Raw genomic sequence first — 26,976 nt, forward strand, 5'->3', positions numbered from 1 at the left:
ATCTGTATTGGGGGACATATAAGTATAGGATTAAGAAGAACTAACTGGCTTCTTCCAACTGGCATCACAACATTTCTACTTTGTGACCTTAAAACCTACCCTTGGCTCCCTTCCAACTGGACAGAAAGTTCCCAGGGAAGGTGTGACCTGGGCCACCATCATTCCCTGTAGATAGCCACAATCCAACTGGGTGAAAACCTGGTCTATCTTCTTTTATTGATGCAGTTGTAACCCCAGTCTTTCCATGCTAAATTCTATGAATAAGTTTCTACAATCTTCTGTCAACAAAACTATGGGAGCCAATGAAGAGCTCAGTGCTGAGTTATACACTTTAAGGGCTATATGTAGCACTCAAAAGTTTTTAGCACTAGTCCTCTTCCTGCCTGAAAAGGGGTCTGCGTGTGCCCTTGTAGGGCAAAAATGGTCCAGCACAAGAGTTACAGGGGATGCAGATGACATTCATGGCCATAAAGTGTGGAGAGGATTTCAGAAAGGGAAACATCAACTCTCTACATTTTGGGGGTGGTTAACTTACTGGCATCCTGATTTTTCCTGGTTGAAAAGGCCTATTCATGGACCTCCTATGTTTCTTAATTATAGGCCTGCTCTACTGTCTGTGCTAATATTGCATCCCATGGTGTACTTTCCGTATCCTGAAACAACTCCCCAAACTCCTAGTCACTCAGATCAGAATGATAGGCTACATTATGGTCATGCCCCATGAGTGGTATTTGCACCAAAAGGGTGATGTTATGCAAAAGCAACCTAAATGACACCATGTTTAAAACAAAGGAAAAGTCTGTATCACTGGGGCTAAAGGAGAGCCTAGCCCAGGACAGGTAGTATCCAGCCAAGCCAGCTGGAGGCCCCTAATATCTGCATAGGGCAGCAACCTCAACCCTTGCACAGCAAGCCAGCCTGCCAGTTGAAGCCTCTAGCTCCCATAGTAGCTCATGTGAGTGGCCCTGCCAGACAGCAGGCCTATATCCTGACACAGAAAGTCAATGGTCATGCCCCTGGACCCTGAGGGCATGAAGCTTGGGACAGAGCTCCAAGTATCCCAAGAGCAGAGCTCAACTTTAGAAATCACAAAATTGGCTGGGAAATGAGCAGCAGACAATTAAAACACAAACTGAATAGAGTCTACTTCGAAACACCTACATGCAAAGCCTCAGAGAAATATAAATTGGTCTCAGATTCTCCCCCCCCCCAAAAAAAACTCCTGAAAAAGCTCAAAAAGGTTTTTAAAATCAAATAAGGGAGGTAAAAGAAAAACTAGGAAAAGAAATGAGAGTTGTGCAAGAGAATCATGAAAAAAGAGTCAACAACTTGGTAAAGGAGGCACAAAAATGGAAAAAAATGATCATATAAATATTCACTGAAGAAAACTTCTTCAGGAGAATTGGCCAAATGGTAAAGGTACAAAAGCACACTGAGGAAAATAATTAAAAATTATAATTATGAAATGGAAGCTAACGACTCCGTGAGACATCAAGAATCAAACAAAATAAAAATAATGAAAAAACAAATAGAAGAAAATGTGAAACATCCCATTGGAAAAACAACTGACCTGGAAAATAGATAAAAGAGAGATAATTTAAGAATTACTGGACTATCTGAAAGCCATAATAAAGAGCCTGAATGGTATCTTTCAAGAAATTATAAAGGAAAACTGTCCTGATATCCTAGAACCAAGAAGGTAAGATAGAAATTAAAAGTCTCCACCATTCATCTCCTGAAAATGATTCCAAAATGAAATCTCCCAGGAACATTATGGCCAAATTCCAGAACTCTCAGGTCAAGGAGAAAATGCTGCAAGCAACCAGAAAGAAATAATTCAAATATCAGGGAACTACAGTCAGAATTTAGCAGCTTTTACAGTGAGCAATTGAGGTACTGGAATATGATATTCCAGAAGGCAAAGGAACTAGGACTACAACCAAGAATCAACTACCCAGCAAACTCAACACAATCCTTTGGGGAAAAAATGGACATTCAATTAAATAGAGGATTCTCAAACACTCCTCATGAAAAGACCAAGGCTAAACAGAAAATTCAACTTTCAAATAAAAAGATAAAATAGGAAAGAAAACACAAATTATTCAAAGAAGTTAAACTGGTTATATACTTGTAACTCTTAAGAACTATTACTATTAGAGCTGTTAGAAGGAGAGAGTGCACAGGTGTGAGTGGAATATGACAGGATGATCTAAAAAAATTAAGGGATAAGAAACAGGATTGCACTGAGAGAGAGGGAAGGGAGAGGTAGAATGGGGTAAAGAGTATGACATGAAGAGGCACAAAGGACCTATTCCAGTGGAGAGGAAGACAAGAGCGGAGTGTGAGCATCTCCTGAACCTTACCCTCATCAGATCTGGCTCAAAGATGGAATAACACTCTGCCCTACAGGAGATTAGGGAAGAGGGGCATGAAAGGGGTGTATGTGATAAAAATAAGGGTAGACTGAAGGAGGTTATGGTCAAAAGCAAAATATTGGTAAAGGAAAGGGTGAAAAGAGAAAGAAGGATAAACAAGAGGAAAATAGGATGGAGGGAAATACATAGTAATCATAACTATGAACATAAATGGGATGAACTCACCCATAAAACAGAAGCAAATAGCAGAATGGATTAAAAATCAGAATCCTACAAGTCTTTACAAGAAACACATTTGAAACAGAGAGACATATGCAGAGTAAAAGTAAGGGGTTGGAGCAGACTATTATGCATTAGCTGAAGTAAAAAAAAAAAGCAGGGGTAGCAATCCTGATCTCAGACAAAGCAAAAGCAAAATTAGATCACTTAAAAGAAACAAAGAAGGAAACTACATCTTGATCAATACTAAACACATATGCACCAAATGGCATAGCATTCAATTTTGAAAGGAGAAGTTAAGTGAATTACAGGAAGAAATAGATATTAAAACTACACTAGTAGGGGACCTCAACCTTCCCCTCTCAGAATAGATAAATCTAACCATCAAATAAACAAGAAAGAAGTTAAGGAGGTGAATAGAATTTTAGAAAAGGTAGTTATGATAGACCTCTGGAAAAAAAAAAATTGAATGGGGATAGAAAGTATTGCACCTTTTTCTCAGTGATATATAGCACCTACACAAAAACCAACCATGTATTAGGGCACAAAAATCTCACAATCAAATGTAGAAAGGCAGAAGTAGTAAATGCATCCTTTTTCGATCATGATACAATAAAAATTGCATGTAATAAAGGGCCATGGAAAGATAGATTTAAAATTAATTGGAAACTAAATAATCTAATCCTAAAGTGATTCAAACAACAAATCATAGGAACAATTTCACTAAAAATATGACAATGAGACAACATATTACAATCCATGGGATGCAGCCAAAGCAGCCCTTAGTGGAAAATTGCTATCTCTAAAGTCAAACATCAATAAAATAGAACAAATAAATGAATTGGGCATGTAACTTAAAAAGCAACAAATTAAAAATCCCCGATTAATAAAACTGAAAGTTAAAAAAAACTAAGCTGGCTTTATGGGAAATAAAATATAAAAAAGTAAACCATTGGTTAATTTGATGAAAAAAAGAAAACCAAATTTCCAGTATCAAAAATAAAAAGGGGTTAATGCATCGCCAATGAAGAGGAAATTAAAGCAATTATTAGGAAATATTTTGACCAACTGTATGGTAATAAGTCTGACATTCTAAGTAAAATGATATAATATAAGCTATCTAGATTAACAGAAGAGGAAACAATACATAAATAACTCCAACTTAAAAAAATTGAACAAGCCATCAATCAATTCCCTAAGGAAAAAATGCCCCAGCTTCAGATGGATTCACAAGTGAATTCTACCAAACATTTAAAGAACAATTTATAGGAAATAGTGTAAGGTCTCCTAATTCCTTTTATGACACAAATACAGTGCTATACTTCCCAAACCAGGGATAAAAACGTATGATTTTGATTATATTAAGTAATGCAGACAAAATTAGAAGGAAAGCAGGAAATAAGGAAAGTTTTTTTTTTACAGCCAGTTTGTCTTCATTGAGAAGTTTATAAAAATTCAAGTCATTCCCCAGTTGATAAGTCGTCAAAGTGTATGAACAGGAATTTTCCAGAAGAAATTCAAGAAATCCAATAGTCACATGAAAAAAATGCACTTAATCACCAATGATTAGAGAAATGCAAATTAAAATAGTTCTGAGGTAGTACCTTCCACCTATCAGATTGGCTGACATGACAGAAAAGGAAAATGACAAATGCTGCACGGGATGTGGAAAAATATGGACATAAATGCACTTGGTACATTGTGAGCTGGTCCAACCAAATGAGGGAAATAAAAGTACCTGTTTGTAGGGTGGTAAGGATTAAATGAAAGTTCAGTTTGGCTCTCTGGGTGCTATAGACATGCTTGTTTCCTCTTCTTTCCCCATCACTCTTCCCCGTTGCTCGTGAGGCCCAGGAAAAAATACACATTTTCAGTTTATTAACCTTCATCCAGCAAGCACTCTTTCCAGTGTATCACATTTTGCCCACAGTTTATGGTAATTTTGTCCTACAGCATAACTTACTGGGAATAGTCAGAGAAGTCTTGAACAATGTACACCCCTAAGAAGAATGGAAAGCTCTTTTTAGACAAACTCTGACTAGCTTTGCTTATTGTAAATTCCATTCAGAAAACAAAAAAGGTCTCAGTCAAAACTGCCTCTGTGCGCCATAAGGCAAAAAAAAAAAATACTATGAAATTAAAATTGCTTTTTAAATAATCATTTGAACTTCTATAAAGAATAGCTTTTCCTTAATCACACAACTGCTTTACAAAGTTTGTAAGGATTTATTTATTGTTCTAAAAGTTGAGCTTAAAGAATTAGGTTTTTAAAAATTACTTTTGGGAAACTTTAAAATTGTTTTGGTTTTCTATTGCTTTGGTGGTGACACTGCTAGGCTGACAAAGAAGCAAATCTCAGTTTGATTCCAAGCAAAATACAAGTGTATCCTGAGTCTGATAAAGAAAAGGGGTAGAAAATATTCTGATGCTAGATGTTCCCAAAGTAAATATGACAGTTGATAAATACCCTCTGTCCATGAAAACCTTCCTGAAAAAGGAACTCTAAGGGAATTGTTGGAAAAAACATCCTAATGTGACTACCAAAACTGAAGCTCAACATCAAGAAATAAAGATGAAAACATCTTTGAAGGTGTGGTAGAGATGAAATGCTTACAAAAAAGCATTTGCTGAGTCAAGAGAAGACTTGCCTCCATGATGTATTTTCACAAAGAATTCAAGAGTTCAGGTAAGAGTACAGGAACAAATGCCTCACTTCATAACTTTTTCATTAAAACAAGAAGTTGATTTAAGAGCAAGTGCACTAATAACTTTGGGAAAGAATTCTTTGGAGATTGGTTAAAAGTACTATTTTGTAATTGAGGACATATTGCATTTTCAGTGTAACAAATACAACTTTAAAGAAACCCACCTAGTAAATGGCATTGCAGTGAGACATTCTGGGGAAATACAGGGATTAATTTTCTGGTAAGTTTAGAAGAACAATTAAGAAATTAGTGGTAATTCTTTTGAAGTTTAAGAGACAAGCAAAAGCACCTATTTTACATAGCCTTGTCTAGAAGTTTATTTCCCAAAGAAGAAAGTTATGGGGTGGTAGTTACCAAGCATGGATGTTTTAAGTGAGGAATTTTTTGAAGATAGAAGATACATGGGCATGAATGTGGAAATGATTGAGGTTATTTGCTGGGCTTTACAGTATAGTAGGTGATCATTTGTACAAGTTTGCTTTGTATTTGCTTTTAAAAGAAGAGCCACTTAATTTGAGACAGTGGTAAAGGAGAAAGTATCAGTATCTGGTATAAGGAGGAAGTGAGAAGAGAGCTCAATAAATGGCCTCATTTTCTCAGTTGTGGTGGTGGTTATTGGAGCCATAGAACAGTTGAGGATAGATGAAAAAGTCTGGAAAATCCTCCACAGTAAATAGTATGTGACTTGCTTATGAAACAGGCTATGTAGCATAATATTCTGTAAGTACATTCAGAAGTATTCGTAGAAGTGAAGGCAATGCATATATGAGAGTTGTCCAAGGTTGTGGTTGGCATAAATGACATGATAGGAGATATTAAGAGGTAGAATTCTAGAAAAGGACAATGTAGAGTTAAACTGGTTTACCAAGCCTTCAAGATTAGGAAAGAGTTTTGCCCATTGCATAGGTGATGGTCTATGGTAGAAAAGAGGTTGAGATATCACATCACTGATCAAATACAGTGTTTCATATTAGAAGAGAGGGAGAGGTGGGAAGTTTATCCGAAAAGAGAATTTGAGAGTTCCTAAAGGAAGAGTTCATCCATTTGTAGCTGATGGCAAATGGTTGAGGTCATAGGAAATGGGGGCATGGAAAAAAATAGGTGCTTAGGGCATTTGATGGAATATCAAAATACATGTAGAAATTATGTACTATGAGGGCTGGAGTAAGGGTAGGAGTTTTGGAGTAAAGGAAAATTGTGAGCCTCTTGTTGAATTCATGACTAAAGGGAAGTGAACCACATGGACATCTAGACAGCAGCTTCTAGGATATTGATTAGGTGGTAGATGTGAATTGGATTATATGAACCTCAAAGAACAGGCATTAAATGGTATGAATAGTAGGAAATTGTCTTTAAGGGAGCAAGAATATAATTTGTGCCCAACAATTTACAATAAATAAATATCAATTATGCTTTTTATTATTTCCTAAGAAAAACTGATTTCTATCTGAAATATATGGCAGATGTTCATATTGTAAAAAGGTCATACTTTCTATTAATGAAACATTTTAAAATTATCTTTGAAATTTGAGATTTTTAAAAAAATAATAGCTCTATCTGATGGAAAGGTGGGTAATAAAGCCATCTTCTCAGATACCCAAATAACCACTCCCTCAAAGAATCACCTCCAGCCTCATGTTGATTGAAGAATCCCAGGATCCTGTCACTGACATCCTTTCCATATAATTTGTCTTACACTTTCTCCATTTATCACAGTGAGTTAAAGGATGAATATGCAAATATACGATCTAAATATTGATGGTTACAGTACAAAAAAATAAGAATCAGATAACTGATTGGGGGAGAATTCTCAATAGAAATAAGGTATAGAAGTGATGCAAAAGACTAAGTATAATCTTGATGGCATAAAGTTGAAAAGCACTCGGAAACTCGGTTCTAGAATAAGAAGGAAGTAACTGATGGTAGGAAGTAGTAGAGCTGGGGGGAAAAATCTTAACTATTTCTATTAAGGATCTGTTGCAAAGGCTAGAGATTGAAGGCACTGGGACAAGCTTCTAGTGGAGCAATTAAATCTTTAACCATCTTGAAAATCAATTTAGAACAATGTCAAGAAAGTGACTATACACTTTATCTGAAAAATTCCTTTTCTAAGATCATAAATAAAGGACATTAAGGGGAGGAAATGATCTTGTATATAACAAAACATTGAAAGTATAAATTTAAGTAGGTGGCAATTTTAGCAGCAATGACTAAAAATGAATGTAATGGACCCAGTATGATAAAAGATATAAATATGTAGAAACATTGGAAAGCACATCAATTTATTCAAATTGAAGTAAGCATTGCTGGGAAAATGATTCATGACTACAATGAATGTAAAAAGGGAGAAAAAAAAACCAAAGCTGAATTGAATGTAGTAATATTTTAGCTAACATAAGTAAAGGCTTCAGTCTGCAGAAGTTTCTGGTTGAGTCTATGAAAACCGTTGAGAAATGATTAGTTGGGAAGATTCAGAGTTCCCCTTTTTTCTATTATCCTCATTTCAAGACCTCAGTCTCTGAAGGTTGAGCTAACCTTCTCCTCTATCTGACCCCACCCAACCTTACAAGGAATCTCTGGAATCTCCAGTCTAAAGTGAATTCCACTCAATCAAGCTTAGGTGGAGATAGAGCCTTTTGTCTAGATGCCCAAGGCTGGGGGTGGTCTGGGTATAGGGATAGCCTCTTTGTCCAAGACTGACAAGTCACTCTCAGCCCCTCATTGGTATAAACTCACTTCTCTTTGTAAAGTTCACCTCTCATTAATCATTAACCAATCAGAGGTGATTGCTGTCTGATGGAACATCTCTTGTCCAAAGGCATATAAACCTCAAAAAGTGGCCAGGCTTGCTCTTTGACCAATGAGAGGATAAGAAGCCCTTTTTTGTCAATCATATGCTGTCTGCGATTAATAAAATTGACTATAATTTACCCCAAAACTTTGTCTCTTGAAATTATTTTATTTGCTACATTATTAATCTTTATGGATGATATTTTGTGTTTTCTAATTGATTATTTTTATTAGAATGACAGAGTTCAAAGGGACCCTAGAGATCATCTAGCTCAACAACAGCACTTACTTGCTCAAGGTCAAACAGGTATTAAGGTCAGAATTCCATCTTTGATCCTCTGACTTGTAATAGCATATTCTGATTTCAAGACCAGTGTTCTTTTTTCACTACACTCTGATTTTTCTTTCAATTTTCTCTTCCTTCTTTACTCTCAGGTCTGTCATAGCACTTAGGTTTTGCTGGAATGTCTTGGCTATGTGCCCAGAGTTTGAACAACAGTAGGTAAGGAGACCGGAACTGTTGGCTGTGAGCTTTCACTCAGGAATGTGCTTCCTTAAACAGTGTGCTCAGGCTTGAGCTCTGAGGCTTTTAAGTAGAAATGTAAAATATACTTGTTCAATCTAGTTTTTGATATATGTGATTGTGAGGTTGAGATAAAGGTTTTTCAACTAACAGAATTAGGGCAGAGTAAGGAATGCACTCATTCTGTTCAGTATTTTTAACTTTGGAGAAGGTATCCTCTATAAGAGGTTCTCAAAATGTGGTCCAGGAACCTGTGATGGTTCAAAAGACTTGGAGTTTATGAGATCAGAACTATTTTCCCAATAAGATTTTAAAATTTCTAATATTTTAAATACTGATTTAACCCATATATACAAAACCCTTTAGGTGTAGAGATAACTGACATTTTTTAAGAATGTAAAGGGGTCCTGAGATCAAAGTTTAAGAGGAAATGTTAGGCATGATACTACATGATAAATAATATAGTTAAGAAAAGAAGATAATACAAAAATATAATTTCCCTTCTATACACTATTTAGTCTATACTATACTATACTATTATCACTTAACTTTTAACAAGAAAAAAATTATGTAGTCATGACAGGTGAATTTTCTCCTTATCTTGGTGGAGCCCTGGCCTTAGTGATTCTCCCCAGGTACTTTCTGACCATCTCTACCTGCAATGGAAACTTGGGACTTGACCCCTTGGTTTCTTAGCTCTGATATTAGCTTTTGCCTTTTGTGGGTGCCTTTGGCCTAGGCATCTCCATATTATCTTCTGTTGTGAATTCCCTTCCTACCCCTCTCCTGCTTTTCAGCACTCCTTTATGTATTAAAATGTAAACTCCTATAGGGTCTTCTGAAACTTCATCAACTCAAGAACTTGTAGTATTAGACTTTCTAATACTAATTAGACTTTCTAATACGGTCTAGGTCACTGATTAGTAAAGTGCTCAGGGTCAGATAGGCTAAGGCTAACTGTCCACTAAGCCATCCTGCCTCTCATGTAAAATAGATTATTTTAGTAGTGATACCGGAGGCATTGTGATACAGGAGAATAAACAATGAATTCTGTCAGAAAACCCAATTCTTTTTCTCAGCTATACCAATTATCAGCTGCATTACTTTGGATAAAATAACTTAATGTCTTTTAATCTCAGGTTTTCTTATCTCTAAAATGGAAATAATAATGCCCCCTGTTCAATGTAGTTATAGCAAAGACCACCCAGTTTCTTCTGCTTTTTTAAAAAAAGCTTTAATACTTTAAAATTCTGCTTCTTTAGAAGGCAAGTGATCTCATCAGACCATATATTAGGTGATAACAGCAACATTCAGAGTACCTCAGTAACTTTCTACCATTCAAAACATTCCTTAAAAAGAACAACTTTTTGTTTGAGGTAGCTAATATTTTTGGTAGCCAAGTTTTCTATTTAACAGTTTCAACAATGGTAAAATGCCAAATGAACTGTATTATTATATTCAAATCTATAGCAAGTCTTTCTCTAAAATTCCATGGCTAAAACAGTTTAAAGCTTGAAAATGTAGAAGCAACCTTTGCTAATGAAAACTCTATTTCCCAAAAAGATTTAATTTTTTAATAGCAGGGTTTTTTTTAAATTTTATTTTTAATTTACAGAATAAAATAAGCATTTCCATAAAATAGTACAATAAAAAAGATAATTGTAGATGAAACAGCAAATCTACTATACACAACTTGCTATTTCTTTCAAATATATATCAAAATTATCAAGTAAACTTTCCCCCCTTTTCAAATGAAGAAATGCTTCTGACTGGGGATGAAGTAGCAGCATCAGATTCCATCACCTGGCTCCCATGTAGGTGTGAACATATTTTCTTGCTGTTTGTTCTATTTTTGTTTATTCTTTCCTGATCTTAGATGTTTTAGAGATGAAATGGATCAAATGACAATCTTGTGAGCTTTGAAAAGTGGGAAGCCTATGAAAGGTCCCTTCTGCAACTGGAGCTGGTAGTAATAGCAACTGAGTCTGGTATGAAACAAACTCTGAGGCTTAAAGACCTGTAAGACCCAGCAGAACCAATCCAGTGAAATCAATCCCCAACTTAAAACACTGTGAAATCAAAGTCCTGAAGAATGTTGTTCAAAGGGAATGTTTTGTAGCAACCAGTTTAAGTCTGACTTTACTCACCCCAGGAACTGAAGTGTGTAGAGATATGTTCCCAGTATGGAAGGTTGTTTTACTTTGATCCTTTGCATATTTTTCACTAAATACTCTTTTATAAAAGCTAATTGATATTAAGGGGCTAATTGATATTTAGTAAATGGTAACTAGTCAATTAAAATTGGGGAAAATACACTAAATGGTGTTCAAGAGCTATACTAGATAATCCTAGCCCCTTAGTGATTTCTCCTAGCAAAAGTGGGGTTGGGGAAGTGAGACACAAGTGAGACACAAGGTCTGCACTTATAAGACAATCTGAATCATTTGACAGAAGTCATTCATAAAAAACTGAAGTGGGAAGGCAGTGGGGTATACTGGAAAGAGACCTGGAATCAAGAAAATCCTGCCTCTGACACTTTCCAGCAAGTCACATAACTTATCTCTATGTCATGGCATTGATGTGGGACTCCAATGAGAAAATAAATGGATGCAAAAACCCAAAATAAGGAAAATATTTTTAAACAACTGAAGGCACTTTGGAAATTTGTCTGTAGCTCCATGTTGGTTTCCCTTAGAAGCATCTTTGTAAGGCAGGTGATAGAAATTTGCTCAAACTCCCATGGTAGAAATCAGCACATCAAGCCTTTTTTGTAGTGTTTTCTTAAAAGAAAATTGTCTTTTTAAATTTTTATGTAAAATACTCTTAATAGTCTTAACTTGCTCTTTGGCCCATCCATGGTGAGAATGAAGACCTTTCTAAGCAACCAGACTGTTGACATCTCTCTGAAGGGCAGGGTTGTTAATAGGAAGGGCCCCAAAGGAATCCTGTGAAGGTATTTCAACCATAGCACAATGTTGAGCTCAGTCTCCTTGAAAAGAAGAGAAACAAGCTCCAGGTTGACAAGTGGTGGGAAAATTAGAAAAGAATTTGCAGCAGTTTTCACAGTCTATGGTTACGTTTGAAACAAGACCCAAGAGGTCACCCTTAGTTTTCTGTACGAGATGAGGGCTGTGTATCCTCACGTCCTCATCAAGACAAGTCACTGAAGTTGTTATTCAAGAGAATGCCTCACTTGCTGAAATCAGAAACTTGGGAAAAAATATATCTGGAGAGTATGCACAAGTCCAAGTATTGATTGTGCTGTTTCTTAAGCCTCAAAAGATAAGTCAGTTCTTGAAGGAAATGATAAAAACAAAAACAAAAGGACAAAAAAAAAAATAAACCCAAGAAAATTTCTGGATGGCATCTATCTTTGTGAGAAAGGCATAGTACAACAGGTTGAAGAATCTTGACTTCTTGACATTTGTTCATTTTAAAAAATAATACAAACATATTTTCACAGGATGTTTTGCTAATCCAGTTTTGTTCTTGTTCAGTAGTTTAAAAAAATGTGAAGTATGGCCAAGGATACTTTATCATTTCTAGACATTCAATAGGACAATAAGTCAAGCACTCATTTGCATTTGGATTTCTGAGATAAAAATGCTTACAATGAATATTTAACAAATTTGTTCTTCAGAGCCAGTTCAACCCAACTCCAGCACACCCATTAATAAGACTCTAAAGTAGTAAGATCTCACATCAATGCTAGTCTTGTTACCTTATATTGATTCAGTTACAGGTTCAAATAAACTGAATAGGTGGTTTTCCATTTTTGCTTTTCTAGCTTAAGATTAGCAAAAATAATGTTGCTTTTTTGTAGCTTTAGTTTGTTTGAACTGCTGTCATTGGTTGACATAAACTGGAGGTCACCTACTAAGGGAACTTCTCGTGGCCACTTCAATCATTAAAAAGAGGGGAGGGAGGAAGCAAAGAGAAGAAAGCAGTCGTGTAAGAAATGTTCTGAGATCTACAGATCTACAACTAGAATATCAGGAAGAACAGTTACCTAAGAGTCAACACTGGGGCACATACAGTGCTTTGGGGCACCTGAGTCTCACCTGACGGCTGTATTTGTACTGTTGTCTTAGGGTATGTCTTGCTCCGACTTCTTTCCACTTTCTGATTGGGTCGGGGAAGAGAAACAGAAAGATCTCGGCTCATTTGTAAGGCTGTCCTGCCATTAAAAAAAAAAATGTGACATTTTGATGAATATAATTAAAAAAATATTTTAAAGGCAAAGTTACACTCAAAACATCTGTGCAGTCTAAATAACAGAAGGATGAAGGCTGACTTAGCTGTGCTTAGACGCTTACATGAAACTATATGGAAGTGGCAACTGCTATTTTACTCCACTAGGACAGTACAAGAAGCAGACTTAAATTCCAGAGGGATTTAAACTTGGTACAGTGAAGGGCTTCTGGTAGGCAGAGAGGTTTATTAAATGTTAGAAGGCGTCACTGAGTGAGGATTTTATTTCAGGAGAGGTGGAGTTTTAATTCCAGTTCTAAAGCTCAAAAAAAAAAAAAAAGAATTGAGTCTATTTGACTTTTCCCCTGTGAGGCTTTTAACTCATTTTTGTTTTCACTTACATGGCAAGTTGCAAAACATTCCCAACTGTTTTATTCAATGTACTTTTGTTCTGGCCTTATGCCAACCTGATCTGGTATTGAGCCTAGGGAGAGCAAAAGAAGTGGCTCTGGAACCTACTTAGAACAATTCCTTTAGTGAAGAGTAAAAGTAGCAAATGAAATTTATCTTCTCACTTAATTTCAACAAGTAATTAAAATGCTTTAACTTTTTTCACCAAAGTTCCAAAAAAAATAATCATTTTAGCAGGTAGCATTTATTTAGTGTGTTAAGGTTTACCAAGTGCTTTGCAAATATTCTGTCATTCAGTCCTTACAACAACCCTCAAAGGGAAGTTCTATTATTATAATTTCCATTTTGAAGATGAGGAAATTCAGACAGACAGTGGCAAAGTAAATTGCCCAGGTCTGTACAGCCACTATGTGTAGAGTCAGATCTGAACTTAGTTCCTCCTGGCTCCAGGTCCAGCACTCTATCTACTGCACCACCTTCAAATCCAGCCACAGATACTTGTTGGCTGTTTGGTCCTGGACAAATTGAGATTAAACTTCTATCTCAGTTATTTTTTTTATGTATTATTATTAAATTACCCTTTATTTTTCTGCACAGGGTGAAGGGGAAAAGGAAGGAAAAAATAATGTAGAAGAAACATTACCTATTGGGAAGAAGAACTACAGGTGATAGTTCCCTACAGTGGTTTTTGAAACTTTTTTGTGTGTGTGTGTGTGTGTGTGTGTCTTTAAAGGAGATGGCTAAAGATTAAATGGGTAAAGCTTAGGGAAGGATAGTTAGTTGGTTTTAACGACATTTCTCTAGAAACCTTTCACTGGATTTAGGAACAAGCTACATTAACTGGGCATGACTTTTGGATCATGTGTTTTTACTACAAAGAGAAGTCTGTGAACTTTTTGTTTTAAAATATTATTTTATTTTTTTCTAATTACATGTAAATACACTTTTTTACATTTTTTAAAGAAAACCTGAATTCCAAATTTTCTCCCTCCTCTCACCTGACTCCTTTCTAAGAGAGTAATTTGATATGTTATATATGTACAATCATGTAACAGATATTTTCATATTAGTCATATTCATGAAAGAAGAAACAGACTAGAAGAAAAATCATGAGTCAAGAAAAACTAGAAGAAAAAACCATGGAAGGAATAAAATGAAAATAGTCTGCTTTGATCTGCATTCAGACTCCATCAGTTCTTTCTCTGAATGTGTACAACATTTTTCACCATGAGTCCTTTGGAATTGTCTTGGATTGTATTGCTGAGAAGAACTAAGTCATTCATAGTTAAACATCATACAATGTTGCAGAACTGTGTACAATGTTCTGGTTCTGCTCACTTAATTTTGCATCATTTCATATAAATCTTTCTGGATTTTTCTGAAATCAGCCTGCTTATCATTTCTTATAACAAATAGTAATCCATTACATTCCTGTACCACAGTTGATTTAGCCATTCAGCAACTAATGGGCATCCCCTCCATTTCCAATTCTTTGCCACCACAGCAAAAGCTGCTATAAATATTTTTGTATATGTCGTTCCTTTTACCTTTTTTATGATCTCTTTGGGACACTGACTTAGTATTTGTATTTCTATACAAATACTACACAAAATTCTATACAAAACTGTCTCAAAAGGTAGAGACAGTTTTATAGCCTTTTGGGAATAGTTCCAAATTGATTTCCAAATGGTTATATCAGTTCACAACTCCACCAACAGCAAATGAGTGTCCCAATTTTCCCACATCTTTGCCCATATTTATCATTTTCCTTTTCCGTCATATTAGCCAATCTGAAAGGTATGAGGTAGTACCTCAGAGTTATTTTAATTCGCATTTCTCTACTCAATAGTGATTTAGAGCATTTTTCCATGTGACTATAGATAGCTTTAATTTCTTCATCTGAAAACTGCCTGTTCATATCCTTTGCCCATTTATCAATTGGGGAATGGCTTATATTGTTATAAATTTAACTGAGTTATGTGTTTGAGAAATGAGGCCTTTTTCAGAGATACTCTCTGTAAAAATTGTTTCCCAGCTGTCTATTTTCCTTTTAATATTGGTTGCATTGATTTTCTTTGTCAAAGAATTTTTAACTCAATATAATCATTTTATATTTTACATTTCTTAATGTTCTCTTATCTCTTGTTTGTTTTTAAGTTTTTCCCTTTTTCATATGTCTGACAGAAAAAATATTCCCTGCTCTCCTAATCTGATTATGATATTGCCCTGTATGTCTAAATCCTGTACCCATTTTGACTTTTTCTTGGTGTAAGGTCTTAAAATGCTGGTTTACGTCTTGCTTCTGCCATATTGTTTTCCATTTTTCTCAGCAGTTTTTGTCAGCTAGTGAGTTCTTATCCTGGAAGCTGGGGTCTTTAGGTGTATCAAAAACTGGGTTACTATGGTCATTTACTACTGCATCATCTGTATCTAATCTATCCCATTGATTTAAAATTCTAGTTCTTAGAGAGTACCAGATAGTTTTGATGACTGCCATTGCAGTCCTTTGCATGTTTTTATGAATTCTCTTGTTTCTTGACCTTTTGTTGTTCCATATGAACTGTGTTATTATTTTTCATGTGTAAAATAATTCTTATCAATTTGATTGGTATGGCACTGAATAAATAAATAACTTTGGATAGAACTGTCATTTTTATTTTTGTAAATAATATTTTTTCCAATTACATGTAAAGATAGTTTTCAACATTCATTTTTTATAAGATTTTGAGTTCCAAATTTTTTTCTCTCCCTTTTTCTCCTCCCTCAACCCTAAGATGGCAAGCAATCTGATATATATAGGTTATACGTATATAATCATATTAATCATATTTCCATATTAGTCATGTTGTGAAAGAAGAAACGAAACAAAAGAGAAAACCCACACGTGGAGAAGATGAAAATAGTATGCATAAATCTACATTCAGACTCCACAGTTCTTTCTCTGTGAATAGCAGTTTCTACCAAGAATCTTTTAGAATTGTCTTGGATCATTGTATTGCTGAGAAGAGCTAAATCTATCATAGTTGTCACTTTTGTTATATTGGCTTGGCCTACCCATGAATAACTGATATTTTTCTAGTTGTTTAGATTTAACTTTATTTGTGTAAAAAGTGTTTTGTAATTGTGTTCTTATAATTCCTGGGTTTGTCTTGGCAGGTAGATTCTCAAGTATTTTATATTGTCTACACTTATTTTAAATGGAATTTCTCTTTCTATCTTTTGCTGTTGGGTTTTATTGGTAACATATAGAAATGCTGATAATTTAAGTGGGTTTATATTATATTGTGCAGCACTGATCAAGTTAATTATTTCAAGTAGTTTTAAAATTGATTCTCTGGAATTCTTTATACCATCATATCATCCACAAAGAGTGAAAGTTTTGTTTTTTCATTGCCTGTTCTAATTCTTTCAATTTCTTTTTCTTTTATTGCTAGAAGTAACATTTCTAGTACAATATTGAATATTAGGGGTGATAATAGACATCCTTGCTTCGCCCTTGGTCTTAGTGGAAAGGCTTCTAGCTTATCCTCATTACAGATAATGCCTGTTGATTGTTTTAGATGGATGCTATTTATCATTTTAAGGTAAGCTCCATTTACATTTGCTTTCGTGTTTTTTAATAGGAATGGGTATTGTATTTTGTCAAAAGTTTTTCCTGCATCTATTGAGATAATCAAATTATTTTTTGTTACTGAAATGATCAATTATACTGATAGCTTTCCCAACACTGAACCACCTCTCCCTTCCTCGTATAAATCCCATCTGCCCCTCTAGATATATTACTATAATCTTCTTGCTAATATTTTATTTAATTTTTTTCATTAACATTCATTAGGGAAAATTGGTCTATAGTGTTCCATCCCTGCTTTGGCTCTTCTTGGTTTTAGTGTCGCTACCATCATAAAAGGAATTTGATAGGACTCTATCAAATATATTCATCTATTTTTCCAAATAGTTTATATAGTATTGGAATTAATTATTCTTTAAATGTTTGGTAGATGTTCTTAAAACTTCTGGCCCTGGGGGTTTTTATTTGGGAGTCTATTGATGGCTTGTTCAATTTATTTTTCCAAGATTTTAGGTTTTTTAATTTTTTTAGATATTGTTATCTTTTCTGCTAATCTGTGCCATTTATAGTTTTGTAAATATTCATATGTTTTGCTTTTGTTGGATTTATTGGCATAGAGCAGTACAAAATATTTCCTAATAATTGCTTTAATTTCTTCTTATTGATGATGAATTCACCCTTTTCATTTTCGATGCTGGAAATTTCATTTTCTTTCATTAAAAAAATCAAATTAATGAATGGTTTATCCATCTAGTTGTTTTCTTCCATAAAACCAGCTCCTAGTTTTATTTATTAGTTCAATAGTTTTCTTACTTTCAATTTTAGTAATTTTACTTTGGTGGTTGTTATTTTTCTAGTTTTTTTAATTGCTTGCCCAGTTCATTGATCTGCTCTTTCTCTATTTTATGGATATAAGAGTTTAGAGAAATAAACTTTCCCCTAAGTACTGTTTTGGCTGCATCCCACAAATTTTGGTATGTTGTCATTCTCTTTAATGAAATGAAATTGTTGATTCAATGATTTGTTCTTTGATCCACTTATTCTTTAGGATTAACTATATAGGTTCCCATTAATTCTTAATCTATTGTTCTACTGCCCTTTACTGAATATAATTTTTACCCCTTTATTATCTGAAAAGGATGCAATTAATATTTCCACCTTTTTACATGCATGCTCTAATACATAGTCAGTTTTTGTGTAGGTGCCATGTACCACTGAAAAGAAGCTATATTCCTTTCTATTCCCATTCAGTTTTCTCCAGAGGTCTATCATATCTAACTTTTCTAGAATTCTATTTACCTCCTTAACTTCTTTCTTACTTATTTTGTGCATAGATTTATCTAATTCTGAGAGGGGAAAGTTGAGGTTCTCCAGTAGTATAGTTTTACTATCTATTTCTTCCAGTAACTCACTTAATATCAAGGCAGTTTTCTTTGATAATTTCTTAAAAGATGCTATACATGTCCTTTTTTAGATCACAGCTTTCAGGTACTTCAATAGCTCTTAAACGATCTCTCCTTGATCTATTTGCCAGGTCAGTTGTTTTTCCAATGAAATATCTCACATTTTCTTCTATTTTTTATTCTTTTAATTTTGTTTGATTCTTCATGTTGGCCAATTCTACTTTGTAGAGTGATTTTCTTCAATAAATTTTTTACACTTTTTCCCATTTTTTAATGCTTCCTTTATTGAACTGTTTACTCTTTTTTAATTATTCTATTGTATCACTCATTTCTTTTTTTTTCCAGTTTTACTTCTACTTCTCCTATTTGATTTTCAAACCCTTTTTGAGCTTTCAGGAATTACTTGTGTCCCTGAGACCAATTCACATTTTTCTTTGAAGCTCTGCATGTACATGTTTTGACATTGTTGTCCTTTGAGTTTGTATCTTGATCTTCCCTGTCACCATAATCACTTTGTGTGGTCAGGTTCTTTTTTTGTTTTGATTCATCTTTTCCAGCTCTGCCCCTGTGGTGGAAGAGGCACTATCTCAAGCTTTTTTGCTGGTGGCTGCAGGTCCTGGTTGCTTTCCTGGAGCTGTACTGGAACTGCAGTGTCCTGACTGCTCACTTGGTGTTATGGTGAGCTCCACAAGGGGGTCTGTACTGCACCAGGGCCATGGGAAGTGGAGGAGGGAAGCCCTGACTGTTAGCCACCTACTGAAACAGAGCTCAGAGCCTCATGCAGGCTTGCTGAGGCAGGGTAGACTGCTGGTTTGTCAGGACACTGTCTGCCCCGGACTATGCTCGTCTTTTACTTTGTGAATAAGACCTTTTCTACAGACCTTCCAAGTTGTCTTGGGTTAGAAAATTGCTTCACCCCATCTTTTTGTTGATTCTGCTGTTACAGAATTTGTTTTGAGACACTATTTTATAGTTACTTGGAGATGAATGTGGGAGAGGTCAGGCTATTTCCTACTTATTTTACCATCTTGGCTCTTGGAAATCTCTATGAACTTGTTTTTTAAAAAATATTTTGATGACTATAGTAAGTGGTTTCCTTTTTAAACCTGTGTTATTTTATTTTATGGATTTAAAAGCATCATAATAGAATGGGCCTGGGGCCCTCAACTTAACCACAGTTCCTTGATATAATAATAGGTTAATAATAGGTTATTCTTAGAAGAGATTTTGACCCTGTGGATTTCCCAAGGCAAAATTTAGGAGCTGTCCCTACAAATCTCAAAAGGAAACACTCTACCAACATATGTGTATGCATTTTCATATTTATCTTCAAATTTAAATCCTGGAAGCACTAGTGATTTTGTCAGCATATGGAACTCCCAGCCTGGGAAGCTGAATTTCCAGAAAGCAAACCATCTATTTATTAGATAAGTTAACTGGAGTTGCTTGAAGGTACTCTAAATTTATATAGAAGCAGATAAAAGTATTCTGCACATCTACAGACAGATATATATGAAAACTATATATTATAAAATAAAAATTATATTTCAATTAGTTCTTGATTATGCAAGTACAGATCTACATACAGACACTGACAAATGCATGTATTTATGCATATACATATATAAATAACATATACACTTGATATACATTACTGTCTATGTAACGTGTGTGTGTGTGTGTGTGTGTGTGTGTATGCATATATGTATCAAACATTTACCTGTATCGGTGTTTATAACTCATGGAACCAAACTTGCTGAGTTTTCTTGACAAAGAATTTGATTCATTCTCTGGTACTCTACGTGATTTGAAAAAAAATCAAAATAATGCTATATAAATACATACATTTTTATGTCATTTTATCAAGATATTTATAGGATTACATTTTATTAGGATGGTTAGATGAACAGTGCTATTTTCTTAGCTTAAGATGCATAAGTAAATATAACATGAATGTATAAGCTTTTTAAAGCATCTTTAATATCAGTTTTAAGATTCTCTTGGAATATGACTTTCTCAAAATTTCTTGATCTTTGACCAACAGCAGTTAACCACATTTGTATTTTACACTAGATAATCAAATTTTATTTGCTTATAAAATAGGACACAAATCTCATGCTGGAGTGCCCTTGAAAGATTATTATCTGAGCTCTTTAACCTATTTCTTTTAAATTCCTAGTAATATATGACATCAAATTCTTAATTCAGATTACAAGGGCTAATTTTCTTTTTCCTTTTTAAAAATCTCATTTGTGTGCAAAATTCTTTTAAGTATTTGATCCATAAAAGTGCTCCCAGATAGTGCTGGGCATGGTTAAATATGAACAGTTATGAAAGTTTTAGATTATGATATTATGTAATTTAGATTATATTACTAACCACTTCTCCAAAATATAAATGCGTTATGATTAGGTTTTTATATACATATGTATGCTTGTAAGTGCATTTTGTGTTTGTGTATAGGTAAGCTTAAAAGACAGCAAGGAAATGACTAAGGATTTTTGAGAGATAATTATGAATCTTCTTTGAAATTAGGATATGTTTTTTGAAAACATTCCTTCGATTAGATTATCATAATGAATAAAACTTTTATACTTTACCTAAAGAATGTGTGATGCTCAACACAACCCTTCCAGAGATGCTTGCAAGTACTTTTACTTGGGGCTTCAAAAAAGAATGAGGTTTCATTACACTGAAATAAAAGACAATAAGAATTACTTATCATACAAAGTTTTAATTCTACAGAAAATTCTCCTTTATTACAAAATACTCAAATAAATAAGGAATACTTGAAAGTATTGCTGCCTCTACTATGCTTTAAAAGTCTTGATGAGTTTCCAAAGCTAAAAAAAAGAACCACTATTTACTAGCCCATCCTTTGGTGAGATAAAGAATGGTAATTGTGAATGTGAAAGTGAACTTAATTTAACTACATGTGATGCTTATGCTGATAAGATTGATAAGATATTAAAGGGAAAAAAATGAAAATTTCTTATCACCATAGTCGTAGAATCTTAGATTTAGAGCAAGAAGGAAACCTAAAAACCATCTAGTTTAATCCTCATCATATTGCTAAGAAAATTGATGCCCAGAAAGGCAAAGTTATTTGTCAAAGGTCTACACAGTTATGTGATATTTGTAGATATTTCTTTCCTAACCTTTTTTCCCTTACTCCTCAGAAAATATACAAGGGCTTATTTTCTTAGAACAAGGTAAGATACATTAAAAAGAAAGTACATAAACAATAAAGACAAGCCTTCTTGTGTACCATGTTTCTTACAGAGAAACAACATCTTAGGATCAGGTAGAAAAACCAACAACTGGAGTATGAAAATAGGGATGAAAGAAGCTTCTAGGAATCACTGTATTCGAATAGAAAAATGGGTAATAAAATAATTATTTCTGTTGTTATTTCTCTTTTCATTTTTCTTTGTGTGAATTTTTGGGTAAATTGTTAAGGGGACAATTTTTTTTTAAAGTGTTCAAATACAAAAAGCTTTGATTTCCCCTGTAAATTCTTCTTTTCCTAGTAAGAAAGGATTTAAGACACTGCCAAGAATATCGAGGTGAGGGGTGGGAGAAGAGAAGGTTACAAGTCATGGGAAGATGCTGATTTGCCTCACGACACATAGGTCCAAAGACTACATATTGAATTTCACTTCAATTCCTAAACATTTAAAAAAATAAGTTATTTCACTTGTTCATTTCCAGCACAAAACACTGCACAGGCTCCTCTTTCTTTTAAGAATTTAATGAAATAAATTTCTTTTAGTGTTTGTGACCTTTATGTGCTAGTTTTTCCTAAAAGAAGAATAAGAATTTCTCCTGTGGTGGGTTTCCATTTTTGCAACACTCAAGGCAATGATGATTTCACTATCTTCTAAGCCACCAACTTCAAAATCACCATTTTCAAAGTCACCAAAGTCACCACCACAGTGTGGTATTTATCCTTTTAAGTGTGTAGGTTCCAAAAGGAAAAGCATACTTCTGGTAGCCTCTAGCATAGGAGAGCAGATCATGTCTCCTGGTACTTTTACTAAAACATCTTCCATATAAGTAGAAGATCAGACCATAGTTATCCCTAATTCCAAGATTCTCCCCTTAAATTATTGCTCCTCTTTCCAGGCCAAGGTCAATGCCTTGATTCTAGATTAGCAGAGTTCCTTGGCAAGAACCTTTAGCTCCAGCAACTAAGTTGGGGAATGGATGAATATTCTTTACTTAACAACCACCAAACAATTATTTATCTGGGCTAAGCATTCAAACCTGTCTATTTAGGTTTAATTATTTTCCTTTCTATGATCTATTTCACTTTATTGGTACTTGGCTTTAGTTGATTGTTAAGTTACACAAAACAATTTTGGAGGAGCTTTGGGAAATAGCTCAGATGAACCCATGCCTTTGCTCCACCAACTTGGCTCTGCCATAATGACTTCTTTTTACTGATCACTGTGAATCCAGGATGCCAGGTTTGCAGAGGACACAGAAGCAGTCAAGCCACCTAAGAGTGAACTTTTAGTGATGGAAAGGAAGATATCCTCCATGGGCCCATAACTTTAAACTGACGGACATTTGTTACCCTCAAGGTTCTAGAGGTCTTATTTTATATGGGCTCTCTCTGGTTATGTAGTGGATATCATGTACATACTTTTCCTGCTTTCCATCCACCTGGTGCTTGACATAGGATAGACATTACCCATCCATATTTCTAGTGAGCTATATTGTATATCTGGAAGGACAGTGACTGGACCTTGAAATATTTGTAGAAAAACTTTAAGTCCGGACTAGCAGAGCCCACAAAAGGACAGGGTGAGACAATTTTACACTCCAAGATAACTTAAAAATTCAGCAGGAAAGCTATGTTGCATGAGGGTGAGAGTGAAATGAAGTCCAATGCAGGTCATGGCACCCCAACAAACCAGCAGTAAGTCTTGAGAGACAAATGAATCAATGGCACCAGTGGAAGTTTCTGACCTCTTAGCCCACAGATGGCAAAGTGGCTAAACAACTGGTGAGATTACAGGGGTTCCTTTGCTGGCACCAGGGCTAGGACTCTATTGTATTGCCCATACTTTGACCTCTGGTGCTCTTCCTTGCCCTGCTCTGGAACTGAGCTTGAAGCCACATGGGAACTGGGACTCTGCTCCAGAGGAGAAAAGAGTACTTGTGGTTGCTCACAGACCAGAGCACAGGCCAGGAGGGTAATAAACACACCTCTTTCTAGATCACACCATCTTGGTAGAACTGAAAATTTACAGGTCCCCAGAACTATCTCCGAAAACGATTGCATAAAAAATATGAAGCTTGGGACAGTTTCCCCTTCACCCCAGGAACAGAGCCCATTTTAACATCAAATTAAAAGTCAAGAAACAGAATGGAAAAATGAGCAAACAACAAAAAAAGAACCTGACCATAGAAAGTTAACTATGGTGAAAAGGAAGATCAAGACACAAATTCAGAAGAAGACAACCAAGTTAAAACTCCTACAACCAAAGCCTCTAAGAAAAAATATGAATTGGTCTCTGGCCATAGAAGAGCCATAAAAGGACTTTAAAAATCAAGAGAGGTAGAGGAAAAATTGGGAAAAGAAATGAGAATGATGTAAGAAAATCATGAAAAAAGAGTGAACACTTGGTAAAGGAATCACAAAAATTTACTGAAGAGAACAACTTCTTAAAAAGTAGAATTGGCCAAATGGAAAAGGAGGCACAAAGCTCAAAGAAGAAAATACTTCTTTAAAAATTAGAATTGGCCAAATGGAAAAGGAGATACAAAAATTCACAGGAGAAAAGCATTCTTTAAAAAGTAGAATTGGCCACTTGGAAAAGGAGATACAAAAGCTCACTGAAGAAATAATTCATTAAAAATTGGAATTGAGGAAGTGGAAGCTAATGACTTTGAGACAGAAAGGAACAATAAAACAAAATCAAAAGAATGAAAATAATAGAAGAAAATGAAAACTATCTTACTGGAAAAAACAACCTACTGTAATGGTAAGAAAAGTGGGATCTTTTGCTGTTTTTGTTTGAGTATAACCAAGTGCCTCTGATTAAATAATTTGATTAAAGAAGATCTTCCCCACCCATTAATGGATCTAGGAAGATTTGTAGGAAGGCCCACACCTTTTGTTAATGAGGCACTGGTTTTCGAGGGTTGTGATGCTCTCTGGCTCTGAAAAATGTACAAGTACTCTGAGATGAGGTTTTACTTCGGGGCTTACTCATTGGAAGTGTTTGGCCAAACTCTGGAAAGCTTCTAAGCAGCCCCCTGGCTTTGAAAACCCAGATGTTGATGCTTCTCTCTCTGGTAACTATGTATGTATGGTCAGACAGTTACCTGTCTGTTGATCTGTTAGGCAAGCTGGAAGCCCTGTCTGTTGATTTAGATTTCCCTGTATTTTCTCTGAAGTTCAGGGTGCTGACTTTTTCCCCTAAACTAAGAGAATGATACATTTGCTTGATTGTGATTGTTGACCCCTCAAAAGCTGCTTTCCTTTTAAAAAAGCAGATCAAAGAAACTGTGATAGGAGGCCCTCCTGTGTATGTCGGGGTGCTTGCTTTTACACTGGCCTAGAAAATTGATTGATGAGAGATAATCTAAAAATTATTGGACTAACTGAAAGCCATGATCAAAAAAAGAGCCTAGACATCATCTTTCAAGAAATATCAAGGAAAACTGCCCTGATATTCTAGAAACAGAAGGTAAAATAAAAATGGAAAGAATCTAGTGATCACCTCCTGAAAGAGATCACACAATGAAAATTCCCAGGAATATTAAATCCAAATTCCAGAGATCACAGATCAAGGAGAAAATATGGCAAGTAACCAAAAAGAAACAATTCAACTATCATGGAGCCATAGCTAGAATAATACAAGATTTAGCAGGGTCTACATTACAGGTTTGTAGTGCTAGGAATATGATTTTTCAGAGGACAAAAGAGCTAGGGCTACAACCAAGAATCACCTACCCAGAAAAACTGTGTAAAATCCTTCAGGAGAAAAAAAAATAGACATTCAACAAAATAGATGATTTTCAAGCATTCCTGATGAAAATATCAGAGCTGAATAGAAAACTTGATTTTCAAATACAAGACTCAAGAAAATGATAAAAAGGGAAATATGAAAGAGAAATCATGAGGGATTCAATAAATTTAAACTGTTTACATTCTTGAATGGGAAGATGACACCCAGGTATACATTGACAGAGAGAATGGGTGTAAGTTAAATATGATGGGATGATTATCTTAAAAAATGGGATTAAGAGATGAGAAAGAAGAATGCAGTGGGAGAAGGGGAAAGGGAGAGACAGAGTGGGGTAAATTATCTGACATAAAAGAGGCACAAAAGAGTAGGGAGAGGCAGTGGGCATCACTTGAACCTTACTCTCATTGGAAAGGGATGACGTGGCGTGAGGCTGATGAAAGGGAAGCCTGATTAGGGGTGGTAAAAGTCAGAAGCAAGATACTTTTAGGAACAGACAGGGTGAGACAGAGTAGAATAAACAGTGGAAAATAGGATAGAGAGATATACATATATAGTAATCATAATTGCAAAAAAAATTACATCAAATTTCTCTGATAAAGATCTCACTTCTCAAATACAAAGAGAAGTCAAATTTATAGAAATAAGAGCCATTCCTCAATTGACAAATAGTCAAAGATACAAACAGGCAGTTTTCAGGTGAAGTAATCAAAGCTATCTAGTGATATGAAAAAATGCTCTAAATCACTATTAAGTAGATAAATGCTAATTAAAACAACTCTGAGCTACAACCCCACTCTATCAGATTGGTTAATGTGACAGAAAAGGGAAATGACAAATATTGGAAGAGATGGGGAAAAACTGTGACACTAATACAATGTTGGTAAATATTGATTCAAACCTTCTATAGGGCAATTTGGAACTATGCCCAAACAGCTATAAAACCATGCAAATGACCTAGCAATAGCACTTCTAGGTCTGTATCCTAAAGAGATAAAAAAAAAAAAAAAAGGAAAAGACCTTTACGTGTAAAAATAATTCTAGTGGTTCTTTATGTGGTGGCAAAGAATTGGAAATGGAGGGAATGGCCATCAATAGGGGCATGGCCGAACAAGTTATATGTGATTGTGATGGAATACTATTGTGCTATAATAAATGATGACCAGGATGCTCTCGGCAAAACCTGAAAAGATTTACATGAGCTGAGAAGAACATTGTACACAGTAACAGCAACGTTGTATGTTGGCCAACTATGAATGATGTAAAACTATTCTCAGCAATACCATGATCCAAGACAATTCTGAAGGATTTATGATGAAAAATATCCATTTCCAGAAAAAGAGCTGATGGAGTCTGCATGCAGATTGAAGCATACTTTTTCTTCACTTTCTTGGTTTTTATTTTAAATCTTGTATTTTCTTTCAAACATGACTAACATGGAAACATTTTGTATGATTGCACTTATGTAACCTATATGAACTTATATGAAATTGCTTGCCTTCTCAATGAGGGGGAGACTAGAGAGAGAAAAATGAAGCTAGTGTTAAAAATTATTTTTACATGTAATTGGGTGAAAATAAAATATAAATTTTTTTAAAGAAAAAAATTCTTTAAGCAAGGTACTGTGCTATGTGCTGTGGGCAGAAAGAAAGGCAAAAGACAATTCCTGCTCTCAAGTAGCTCACAGTCATAATATAATGGGAGAGACAACATCAAAGCAGCTATAATAAATTGGAGATGAGTACCAGAGGGAAAGCACTAACCTTAAAAGGAATTAGGAAAGGTTTCGGGTAGAATTGAGACTTTAGCTG

At 34.9% G+C, this 26,976-nt stretch overlaps 1 protein-coding gene across 3 annotated transcripts in view; it reads right to left on the bottom strand.

Annotated features, from left to right (window-relative positions):
* The window catches only part of EPB41L4A (erythrocyte membrane protein band 4.1 like 4A), a 201,601-nt gene that overhangs the window by 53,317 nt on the left and 121,308 nt on the right, over positions 1 to 26,976 (bottom strand). The window contains exons 10-13 of one of the 3 annotated variants that reach the window (XM_072597430.1): positions 20,786 to 20,877; positions 19,906 to 19,983; positions 12,674 to 12,789; positions 4,333 to 4,434 (exon numbers count right to left, since the gene is read on the bottom strand). In XM_072597430.1, the coding sequence (XP_072453531.1) occupies positions 4,333 to 4,434; positions 12,674 to 12,789; positions 19,906 to 19,983; positions 20,786 to 20,877 (388 nt within the window). The remainder of the gene's footprint in view (positions 1 to 4,332; positions 4,435 to 12,673; positions 12,790 to 19,905; positions 19,984 to 20,785; positions 20,878 to 26,976) is intronic. The other 2 variants (XM_072597431.1, XM_072597432.1) reach the window with 2 other exon arrangements.

This window comes from Notamacropus eugenii, chromosome 3 (assembly GCF_028372415.1).
Source record: "Notamacropus eugenii isolate mMacEug1 chromosome 3, mMacEug1.pri_v2, whole genome shotgun sequence".
In the NCBI taxonomy this organism is placed as follows: Eukaryota; Metazoa; Chordata; class Mammalia; order Diprotodontia; family Macropodidae; genus Notamacropus; species Notamacropus eugenii.